Consider the following 12,480-nt stretch of genomic DNA (forward strand, 5'->3'; position numbering starts at 1 on the left):
TTGATGTCGCTGATGTAATGTTATTGTTAAGTTGGTGTTTAATAACTGACATGCATCAGCAGAAGAGGATGAGGAGGCTGGTGTGTGCGTGTGCGACTCACATGTGTTTTGCCACTACCAGTCTGTCCATAGGCGAAGCACGTGGCCATGCCCCTCTCAAAGATGGTCTCCACCAGGGGCCTGGCAGTAAACCTGTAGTGGAAACACACAAATCCAGTCAGTGTGTGTGCGCACACACACACACACACACACACACACACACACACACACACACACACCATCAAAATACATTCTACACACACAAATCCAATGCAAGCAGTCCTCCTGGATTGAATTCCAGTAAAAACATACAGCTGACAAGTCAAACAAAACAGATGTTTCACTGCAACAACCGACTGCTGTCTGTCTGACCTGTAAACCATTTCATTAGTGGTGCTGTCATCAAAGGCGTAGTCGAAGCGGAAGGTCTGGTTCTCCAGGTAGCGTGTCAGGTCCACCTTCTGCTTGGGCTCATGGACCATCACCACATCCTTACTGGGGATGGTGATCACATCCAGGTCCCTTATAGTCAACTCTGGAACACACACAGCCATGTTAACGAAAGTATACAGAGAAGATACACTATATACACAAAAGTATGTGGACACCCCTTCAAATTAGCGACTTCAGCTTCACCCGTTGCTGACAGGTGAATAAAATTGAGCACACAGCCATGCAATCTCCATAAACAAGCATTGGCCTTACTGAAGAGTTCAGTGACGTTCAACGTTGCACCGTCATAGGACGCCACCTTTCCAACAAGTTTGTCAAATGTCTGCCCTGCTAGAGCTGCTCCGGTCAACTGTAAGTGCTGTTCTTGAGAAGTTGAACGTCTAGGAGCAACAACGGCTCAGCCGCAAATTGGAAGAACACACAAGCTCACAGAACAGGACCGCCGAGTGCTGAAGTGCGTAAAAATATAGTCTGTCCTCGGTTGCAACACTCACTACCAAGTTCCAAACTGTCTCTGGAAGCAACGTCAGCACAAGAACTGTTCGTCGACAGCTTCATGAAATGGGTTTCCATGGCCGACAAACCTAACATGCGCAATGCCAAGCATTGGCTAGAGTGGTGTAAAGCTCGCCGACATTGGACTCTGGAGCAGTGGAAACGCGTTCTCTGGAGTGATGAATCACCATCTGGCAGTCTGACGGATGAATATGGGTTTGGCGGATGCCAGGAGAATGCTACCTACCCGAATGCATAGTGCAAACTAAAGTTTGGTGGAGGAGGAATAATGGTCTGGGGCAGTTTTTCATGGATCGAGCTAGGCTCCTTAGCTGAGGTGAAGGGAAATGTTAATGCTACAGCGTACAATGACATTCTACATGATTCTGTGCTTCCAACTTTGTGGCAACAGTTTGGGGAAGGCCCTTTCCTGTTTCAGCATGACAATGCCCCTGTGCACAAAGCGAGGCCCATACAGAAATAGTTTGTCGAGATCGGTGTGGAAGAACTTGACTGGCCTGGACAGAGCCCTGACCTCAACTCCATCGAACACCTTTGGGATGAATTGGAACGTCAACTGCGAGCCAGGCCTAATCGCCCAACATCAGTGCCCGACCTTACTAATGCTCTTGTGGCTGAATGCAAGCAAGTCCCCGCAGTAATGTTCCAACATCTAGTGAAAAGCCTTCCCTGAAGAGTGGAGGCTGTTATAGCAATGAAGGGGGGGACCAACTCCATATGAAAGCCCATGATATTGGAATGAGATGTTCAGACAAGCAGGTGTCAACATACTTTTGGTCATGTAGTGTAGTTTCCCTGATTGCAGGCCATAAGAAAATACCTGAACATGACTGATTATGACCATGCAAAAGCTCATAGTAGGTAAACTCATGACTGGTTCCTCATTATGATTAAAGGCTCTGTTGGATGTCCTCCTTACCTTTCTTGTTGAGTGGACGTTTCCTCACACAAACACATATTCTGTGCTCTTCAATCTGACAAAATAAAAACACACATTGATCAGGCCATTGTATTGGGACAGAGGGAGAGAGAGCAGGGAGAGGGAGAGAGAGCAGGGTATTGTCTGTACTCACCAGATCTGTGGTGGACAGCGGCCGGTAGTCCAGACTGGCACGGAAGTCTCTGATCATATACAGGATCTCATAGTTAGGGACAGTGGTGTCCACCTCCTGAGAACAGATATGATAGGTCACTGTTCAATTTATACTTGAATTCAATTAGCAAGTTATTGTCACTAAAGAAAACGTGTTCAATGCCTAACATGGCTATAGTGAGTCAATTAAATATGTGAGTCAATTATCTTATTTTATCCTCATTTTAAAAGCCCAGATATTAGAGAAGAGGATGGAAGGAGGAGGGTGCCCCTGTACCTGTGCCTTCTTCTCCCTCAGCTCCTGTTGCTGTATCCGTCGTCTCTCTCTCTTCTCCTGCAGTTTCTCCACTTCCTTCACACAGTTGGACTTCCTCCTCGCTGCCAGGAAACCCCGGCAAAGGAAGAGGAAGTCACAAACGCTGCCTTTCACAGAACATGCACACTCAACATTTCTGAAAGGGATCTCTTCCTCTGCTGGTGTTCCCCAACTATAGGGTCATCCAGACAGAGTGGTGGCTGGCTGGGGACTGGGCCTAGCTAGCATCCAGGGGGACAGCAACTTTATACAGGCCTGAGGGCAGGCTACAGCAGCTGGCACAAACCTTACCCTGGTAACCCTTCTATTCCTATTACACTACAATTCCTATTACACTACTATTACAATACACTACTATTACAATACTATTACAATACTATTACAATACTATTACAATACTATTACAATACTATTACAATACTATTACAATACTATTACAATACTATTACAATACACTACTATAAGGCTCTTGACTGACCAACCACTGATCCAACAACAGTCAAATGCTGACTGGGAAAGCAAAGATATGAGTACATAGGGGACTTCTCAGTCTAGGTTCCTCAAAAGTTACATAAATCCTGCATCACATTACAGTTAGTACCATTTAGAAACCCAATTCATCATTTGAAAATCTGATTATAAGAGAGAGGAGAGTATAAAGTGAGTGTCAGTAGCCCATTTCTGATTCCACCAGACCCCAAGATATCCAGCTGAGCAGCACAGTAACCCTTCCTCCAGCATACAGCCCCATCTGAAGGCCTGCAGGCTCGTCATTCAGAGCAGAGAGCGGGGATTAATCATCTGCAGTAATCTGGGAAGGCAGGGCCAGGTCAGAACCAGAGCCAGGCTGGCCGGCAGGAAGAAAGAGAGAAATAGAGAGAGAGCTACGAGGATGTCTCTGATTCCACTGGTGGGGGGAGCCCCCATCACTGCTTTGAATATAGCGGAAGCCTTTGGGTGAGTAATAATCACAAACTAAAGGTTCTCCAAAGGAAAGCGACAGGGCTCTAAGATAACATTAAGCATTGGGGTGGTTGGGAGAGTTGATACATACAAAGCTGTCCAAACTCCTTTCTGCTTAGCTGATGCAATGACGCTTCTGTGACAAACATGTGATCGACAAAACATAGAAAATCAGGAACATCAAGTGTATTGGTCAAATGTTATCGTAACAAATACACAACATGAAATGGAATAACAAATAATATTTCCGGGGCTTGCTTAGGAGGGTGAAAATGACAGAACATTCAGATTTCTCGGAATGAGAAATATGTCAAAATGAAACTCCTACATAGAATTATTTTTTACCTTTATTTAACTAGGCAAGTCAGTTATTAAGAACAAATTCTTATTTTCAATGACGGCCTAGGAACAGTCTGTTAACTGCCTGTTCAGGGGCAGAATGACAGATTTGTACCTTGTCAGCTCGGGGATTTGAACTTGCAACCTTTCGGTTACTAGTCCATCGCTCTAACCACTAGGCTACCCTGCCGTGATGTTCCTACCGTTGGCTAACTGTTGGGCTGTCTGGGCCTGAGTGGGCTGGGCTGGCTGCTGAGCGGGAGGAGGAGAAGGCTCTAGCTGCTGGGGTGGAGCTGGTCTGGCCCGGGTCGACACCACTGTGGAACACACAACACAGAGAGTTATCGAGAGGGCCTGTTTCAAGTGAATTAAGCAACATGGTACCCATGAACATTTCAAGACAATGTTCAACTGTCAATGATCAAAAACAAGTACACACACAAACCTCTGTTATCCCTGGACGGAGTGCCATTCTTAGCGGGCGCTATTGTTCGCCGGTTCTGCTAAAGAACACAAAAAGACGGAGATAAGATAAATGCATTGACAAAAATAATTGAAGCCATGACTATTAAACCGTAATCATGGTTTACGAAATGATTTTACCCAGCAGATCACTAGAACACAACACTTCTCACTCCCATGACTGCAAAATAAGGGTTATAAAAATGGACAATTACTGAGAATCAGATTACTGGAGCTTCCTTTGTTCGCATCTGTTCTGTGTTTTGTTTTGCCACTCCAGCAGTGGGCCTCTGAGGCCACACACTGCACCATAGGCAATATATCAGGTTCTATATCTATGCACTACACAGGCAGACTTCACCCTGCGGTGGTTATACTAGCAGTCCATAACAAAACTAAATTCCGTCGCATGAAGCGCTCACCTTGGTGATCTTGTTGACCTTCACAGAGGTGGGCGTTGGTGGGGGCGGGGTCTCTGGGCTGGGGGCGATCTCCTCTGCTGGGGCCACATCTGGGTTTAGTGCAAATATACTCTCCAAGTCAATCTGGACAGAGAGAAGAGTGTGTCACTGTAATTGTACCTAACCCATAGAGTTGCTCCTGAACAATTCCACTAGTCCCTTCTCTTCGCCCTTCTTGTGTGTGTCTGTGTGTGGTGTGGCAATAAATGTGTTGACTGTACATCTATCTCCTACTAGTCATCATTACCACACCTTCTAACAGAGGCCACAACCAATTGGTACCCTTTTTAAATGGTCCTTCGAGCCATACTTTTCAAGTCAATATTCAACAGGAGATCTAACACAATATACTCTACACATCAATATGCAGAAGAGATGAGGTGCAAATATACTCAGTTAATATGTACCTTATATGTTAGTATATGGAGAGCAGAGAGGTATATCCGTGTAGCTCAGAGGAGCAGAGAGCAGTAGGACAACATCTGTATTCAACAGCAAAGCTCAGGAAATATGACTGCTGTAAAGCTCTCTAAACTCATGTATATTCAGGACAGAGTGTGATGTTTGGCAGAACTGTAGAACATGCAGAAGGATTGTGTAATCTCCAAAACTGTAGAATGTCTTCAGATGCATTATTCATAGGGCTCAATGCCTAAGAGCTGAGCGGACGCTGGCTGTTCGTGCTAAGCTACTAGCTAGGCTTGTTTACCTCTTTCCCTTTGGTGTCTCCATTTTCTATCCACTCCACGGTGACGCTCTCGTTGTCTTCATTCAACGACGTGACCATGGCTTGGTGTATTCGTCCTGTAACAAAGCACGTGTGGTTGTTCATTATTTGACAATCACCCACAGCACAGAGAAGTTGGAAGACTAAAGGGGAGTTCTCTGAAAGGTAACAAATTTGTTAATTACTTAAAATTGTTGCACAGTACTGTCCTAACTCTGGCCTACACTACTCACAGTGCACTACAGCCATTAGGGATGACTGACTGCATGAGACATCTTTATTGTAAGGGCAGGAGTGGGAGGACTTTCCCCAGGGAATCAGTCAGCAGGGAAGACTGTAGTTACTAGTAGCTACCCAACTGGAGAAATGCCCAGATACCTGCAGCACACACACTTCAACATGCTCTCTGAAACCGTACGGCTATGCCAGCCTGACAACACAGTATAGAACATTAGAAAATAATTGTCCTTAAAACATCCCAAACTAGCTCCTCCAGGACGTTACTCAACAGAAGTGTGTGAAGACAAGAGAGGTGGTCTATCTAAACTTCAGCCACAGACATGCCATTTAACAGACGCTTTTATCCAAAGCAAGTTACTGTCATACATGCATACATTTTAAATATGGGTGGCCCTGGGAATCAAACCCACAACCCTGGCGGTGCAATCACCATGCTCTACCAACTGAGACATAAAGCCATGTCATACAAGTTAGGAAGCATGTAGTCAATATAAATGGAGTTACCCTTTCCCTGTCCTCCCTCCCATCTACTGCTGGTCTAAATACACACTTCACAGACAGCCTGAGCTGAGCCTGCTCCATAATTACCAGCTACTTCCTGTGCCTAACCCTGGTCTATGACACATTACATCCCCTGGCTGCTGACTGTCAGGGGGAAAGCAGAGGGGGGGGACATGTTCCCAGCATTCATTATTTAGAGCAGAGAGCTCTATGGATGCTTTTAGTGTTCTCTGCTGAGTTCTACAGCGCACAGCAGTGAAAGCCAGCTTAAATGTCTCAGTAGCAGAATAAGAATCCCTTTGGCTGACTTTTATTGTGAAGATCTCAGATAGTAATAGTGTCAGACAGTGATGTAAAAAATAGCTTACATCAGCACTGACAGAGGTGGCAAGTGAAATGTGGAACATGCGGTCAGATGCCTGTGTCATGAGTCCATATGCATGTCACTCCACCATGATGTCTTTCTCTCTCCTCTTTGGCAGATCTGCTCTAGAAAACCCTGCTTCTGGTCAAGAGGGACACACCAACTGATGTGTGTGTCTTAGTGAGCCTATGCACTACTACACTGACCTGAAGAAATACAACTTGATGAAATAGAACTTGCTGCATAGAGACTGTGTGTGTGTGATTCTGAGAGCTGTGTCTCAGAGATCTTTACGGTAGGGCTGGACCAGCGCCAAGCTGGCAGTTAAATCCCATCTTGGATCCGCAGGTTAGTTGCAAGCTACCCTGGCAACAGCAGGTGACTGTAGACACGCAATAGCAGATAGACAGCACTACTTAAGAACAGGGACACATGGGAGGTGACAGAGCCCAGTGTGTTCAGGAGGATTAGATAAGGACACACAGACGTAACTCAGGAAAAGTAACCGCTTGCCATTGTGGAGGGAGCAAGGGCAACAGCCAGCACTAGTTACAGTAAAAAGAAGCGCACATTCACCAGACTAATAGTGGATATAAGCTGGCTTGCGGGGAGAACATGCCAACCATTGACAATGAGTAAAAAGGAGTTGACATGATACTGAACAGACTGGCACTCAGGCTTGCAAGACCTGATGCAATTGAATAACTAAGAATGGAGAATGCCCCGGTCCTCCAGGAACTTCCTTGTACAGACCAACCAATCACCACACTATCTCAGCAGCTTTACCCACACACTCCTCAAACAGCACTACATGCCAACAGAATCTGTATTGTGTATTCTGTGTGTAGAGAAACTTACACAACACATGCATCCAGCTCATCTGTAAACGTGAATAGTAACTGACAGGTGAATGGTACCCTGTCCGTGTGCACTGACTGCAGTGCAGTGCCATACTCTAGCCATTCGTTCTAAAATACTAACCTAAGGTGACTAAAAGCATCCGCATGCTTCCCAGCTGAAGCAGTTCGTTAGAGTTTGTGCATACAGTACCAGTCAAAAGTTTGGACACACCTACTCAATCAAGGGTTTTTCTTTTTTACTATTTTCTACATTGTAGAATAATAGAAGACATCAAAACGTTGAAATAATATATCAAGATTATCCTACCAACAGGACATTAAAAACAGAGTCGTAGCTGAATGACGACACGGATAATATTGAGCTGGCGGGATTTTCCATGCGTCGGCAGGACAGAGAAGCAACGTCTGGTAAGATGAGGGGTGGGGGTCTGTGTCCATTTGTCAATAACAGCTGGTGAGTCATGTCTAATATTAAAGAAGTCTCGAGGTATTGCTTGCCTGAGGTAGAGTACCTTATGATAAACTGTAGACCACAATATCTACCAAGAGAGTTCTCATCTATATTGTTCGTCTATTTAAATAATAATAAATGAAAAAACAAAAACACTCTAGACCACCTTTACTCCACACACAGAGACGCATACAAAGCTCTCCCTCGCCCTCCATTTGGCAAATCTGACCATAATCCTCCTGATTACTGCTTACAAGCCAAAACTAAGGCAGGAAGTACCAGTTACTCCCACAATACGCTAAAAGGGACTGTTTTTCTAGCACAGACTGGAATATGTTCCGGGATTCATCCAATGGCATAGAGGAGTACAACACATCAGTCACTGGCTTCATCAATAAGTGCATTGATGACGTCGTCCCCACAGTGACCGTATGTACATATTCCAACCAGAAGCCATAGATTACAGGCAACATCCGCATCGAGCTAAAGGCTAGAGCTGCCACTTTCAAGGAGCAGGACACTAATCCGGATGCTAAGAAATCCCCCTATTCCCTCAGACGAACCATCAAACAGGCAAAGCGTCAATACAGGATTCAGATTGAATCCTACTATACCGGCTCTGGCGCTCGTCGGATGTGGCAGGGCTTGAAAACGATTATGGACTACAAAGGGAAACCCAGCTGCACAGTGATGTGAGCCTACCAGAAGAGCTAAACCCCTTTTATGCTCGCTTCGAGGCAAGCAACACAGAAGCATGCATGAGTGCACAATCTGTTACGGACGAAAGTGTGACAACACTCTCCGTAGCCGATGTAAGCAAGACAGGTCAACATTCACAAGGCCACGGGGCCAGACGGATTACCAGGACGTGTACAAAAGACCAACTGGCAAGTGTCTTCACTGACATTTTCAACCTCTCCCTGACCGAGTCAGAAATACCTGTTGTTGAAGTCTGAAGTTTACATACACTTAGGTTGGAGTCATTAAAACTCGTTTTTCAACCACTCCACAAATTTCTTGTTAACAAACTATAGTTTTGGCAAGTCGGTTAGGACATCTACTTTGTGCATGACACAAGTCATTTTTCCAACAATTGTTTAGACCGATTACTTCACATATAATTCAATGTATCACAATTCCAGTGGGTCAGAAGTTTACATACACTAAGTTGACTGCCTTTAAACAGCTTGGAAAACTCCAGAAAACGATGTCATGGCTTTAGAAGCTTCTGATAGGCTAAGCGATATCATTTGAGTCAGTTGGAGGTGTACCGGTGGATGCATTTCAAGGCCTACCTTCAAACTCGGTACCTCTTTGCTTGACATCATGGGAAAATCAAAAGAAATCAGCCAAGACCTCAGAAAAAAAATTGTAGACCTCCACAAGTCTGGCTCATCCTTGGGAGCAATTTCCAAATGCCTGAAGGTACCACGTTCATCTGTACAAACAATAGTACGCAAGTATAAACACCATGGAAGCACACAGTCGTCATACCGCCCAGGAAGGAGACGCGTTCCGTCTCCTAGAGATGAACGTACTTTGGTGCGAAAAGTACAAATCAATCCCAGAACAATAGCAAAGGACCTTGTGAAGGTGCTGGAGGAAACCGGTACAAAAGTATCTATATCCACAGTAAAACGAGTCCTATAATCGACATAACCTGAAAGGCCGCTCAGCAAGGAAGAAGCCACTGCTCCAAAACTGCCATAAAAAAGCCAGACCACGGTTTGCAACTGCACATGGGGACAAAGATCGTACTTTTCTGGAGAAATGTCCTCTGATCTGATGAAACAAAAATAGAACTGTTTGGCCATAACGACCATCGACCATCCCCTGGATCCTGGGGAGGCTTGCAAGCCCGAAGAACACCATCCCAACCGTGAAGCACGGGGGTGGCAGCATCATGTTGTAGGGGTGCTTTGCTGCAGGAGGGACTGGTGCACTTCACAAAATAGATGGCATCATGAGGCAGGAAAATGAAGTGGATATATTGAAGCAACTTCTGAAGATATCAGTCAGGAAGTTAAAGCTTGGTCGCAAATGGGTCCTCCAAAGGGACAATGACCCCAAGCATACTTGCAAAGTTGTGGTACAATGGCTTAAGGACAACAAAGTCAAGGTATTAGAGTGGCCATCACAAAGCCCTGACCTCAATCCCATAGAACATTTGTGGGCAGAACTGAAAAAGCGTGTGCAAGCAAGGAGGACTACAAACCTGACTCAGTTACACCAGCTCTGTCAGGAGGAATGGGCCAACATTCACCCAACTTATTGTGGGAAGCTTGTGGAAGGCTACCCTAAACATTTGACCCAAGTTACCGGAACCCCCTGTATATTTGGTATGTCTTACTTTTTGTTATTTTTTTACTTGAGTTAATTTGGTAAATATTTTCTTAACTCTTAATTGAACTGCACTGCTGGTTAAGGGCTTGTAAGTAAGCATTTCACGGTAGGGTCTCACCCATTGTCTTCAGCGACTGAGACAAATAAAGTTACATTTTATTTGATTTTGAATCATGTAGTAACCTTAAAGAAAAAGTAGCCACCCTTTGCCTTGATGACAGCTTTGCACACACTTGGCATTATCTCAACCAGCTTCACCTAGACTGCTTTTCCAACAGTCTTGAAGGAGTTCCCAGATATGCTGAGCACTTGTTAGCTGCTTTTCCTTCACTTTGCGGTCCAACTCATCTCAAACCATCTCAATTGGGATGAGGCTGGGTAAATGATGCATCACGCCATCGCTCTCCTTCTTGGTAAAATAGCCCTTACACAGCCTGGAGGTGTTGGGTCATTGTCCTGTTGAAAAACAAATGATAGTGGGACTAAGTGCAAACCAGATGGAGGGATGGAGCATTGCTGCTGAATGCTGTGGTAGCCATGCTGGTTAAGTGTGCCTTGAATTCTAAATAAAATCACTGACAGTGTCACTAACACTTTGTTTTTGCATTATTTAAACGTTTCTTTATTTATTTGAGACTAAATTGATTTTATTCATGTATTATAACTTAATAAGTGTTCATTCAGCATTGTTGTAATTGTCATTATTACAAATATATATATAAAAATTGTCCGATTAATCGGTATTGGCCTTTTTTGGTCCTCCAATAAATCGGTATCGGGGTTGAAAAATCATAATCGGTCAACTTCGAATTCAGACCACTTCACTTTTTCCAAATGTTGTTACATTACAGCCTTATTCTAAAAAGGGATTACATAGTTTCACCCCCCACCACCCTCCTCCTCCATCTACACACAATATCCCATAATGACAAAGCAAAAACATGTTTTTCAAAATGTTTGCAAATGTATAAAAAATAAACTGAAATATCACATTTACATAAGTATTCAGACCCTTTACATAGTACTTGGTTGAAGCGCCTCATGCAGCGATTACAGCCTTGAGTCTTCTTGGGTATTACATTACAAGCTTGGCACACGGATCCTATCAAGCTCTGTCAGGTTGGATGGGGAGCGTCGTTGCACAGATATTTTCAGGACTCTCCAGAGATGTTCGATCGGGTACAAGTATGGGCTCTGGCTGGGCCAATCAAGGACATTCAGAGACTTGTCCAGAAGCCACTCATGTGTTGTCTTGGCTGTGTGCTTAGTGTCGTTGTCCTGTTGGAAGGTGAACCATTGCCCCAGTCTGAGGTCCTGAACACGCTGGAGCATGTTATAATTCAAGGAGTTCTGCACTTTCTTCTGTTCATCTTCCCCTGGATCCTGACTAGTCCCAGTCCCTGCCACTGAAAAACATCCCCACAGCATGATGCTGCCACCACCATGCTTCACCGTAGGGATGGTTTTGGCCAGGTGATGAGCGATGCTTGGTTTCCTCCAGACGTGAGGACAGTGTGGTTAGATTAACGAGAGTCTTGTCTTTAAAATGCTGTAAAATAGTCATATGTTTGAGAAATTGAAGTAATAGCATTTCAAGGTATTTGAAAATCGCGCCACGGGATTCAACTGGCTGTTGCGTAGGTGGGACGAATTCGTCCCGCCTTGCACACAGAGGTTAATCTAACCACACTGTCCGATTTCAAAAAGGCTTTACAACGAAAGCAAAACATTAGATTATGTCAGCAGAGTACCCAGCCAGAAATAATCAGACACCCATTTTTCAAGCTAGCATATAATGTCACAAAAACCCAGAAGACAGCTAAATGCAGCACTAACCTTTGATGATCTTCATCAGATGACACACCTAGGACATTGTTATACAATACATGCATGTTTTTTTCAATCAAGTTCATATTTATATCAAAAACCAGCTTTTTACATTAGCATGTGACGTTCAGAACTAGCATACCCCCCGCAAACTTCCGGGGAATTTACTAACAATTTACTAAATTACTCACGATAAACGTTCACAAAAAGCATAACAATTATTTTAAGAATTATAGATACAGAACTCCTTTGTGCAATCGAGGTGTCCGATTTTAAAATAGCTTTTCGGTGAAAGCACATTTTGCAATATTCTCAGTAGATAGCCCAGCCATCACGGCTAGCCATTTAGACACCCACCAAGTTTAGCCCTGACCAAAGTCAGATTTACTATTACAAAAGTTTGATTACCTTTGTTGTCTTCGTCAGAATGCACTCCCAGGACTGCTACTTCAATAACAAATTTTGGTTTGGTCCAAAATAATCCATCGTTATATCCAAATAGCGGCGTTTTGTTTGTGCGTTCCA

General features: G+C 44.3%; 1 protein-coding gene across 8 annotated transcripts in view; it reads right to left on the reverse strand.

The window, feature by feature from the left end:
* LOC106580407 (kinesin-like protein KIF2A) overlaps positions 1-12,480 on the reverse strand; it is a 37,197-nt gene that overhangs the window by 13,087 nt on the left and 11,630 nt on the right. For 6 of the 8 annotated variants that reach the window (XR_014381829.1, XM_082966345.1, XM_082966341.1 and 3 more), the window contains 10 exons: positions 5,352-5,446; positions 4,604-4,726; positions 4,165-4,222; positions 3,923-4,036; positions 3,472-3,516; positions 2,379-2,479; positions 2,082-2,177; positions 1,928-1,982; positions 412-574; positions 102-192 (listed from right to left, as the gene is read on the reverse strand). Coding sequence is in view for 7 of the 8 variants with exons in the window: in XM_082966345.1 (XP_082822471.1) it covers positions 102-192; positions 412-574; positions 1,928-1,982; positions 2,082-2,177; positions 2,379-2,479; positions 3,472-3,516; positions 3,923-4,036; positions 4,165-4,222; positions 4,604-4,726; positions 5,352-5,446 (941 nt within the window). In the remaining variant the exon portion in view is untranslated. The remainder of the gene's footprint in view (positions 1-101; positions 193-411; positions 575-1,927; positions 1,983-2,081; positions 2,178-2,378; positions 2,480-3,471; positions 3,517-3,922; positions 4,037-4,164; positions 4,223-4,603; positions 4,727-5,351; positions 5,447-12,480) is intronic. The other 2 variants (XM_082966340.1, XM_082966343.1) reach the window with 2 other exon arrangements.

The sequence above is a fragment of the Salmo salar genome, chromosome 20, assembly GCF_965601325.2.
Source record: "Salmo salar chromosome 20, fSalSal1, whole genome shotgun sequence".
In the NCBI taxonomy this organism is placed as follows: domain Eukaryota; kingdom Metazoa; phylum Chordata; class Actinopteri; order Salmoniformes; family Salmonidae; genus Salmo; species Salmo salar.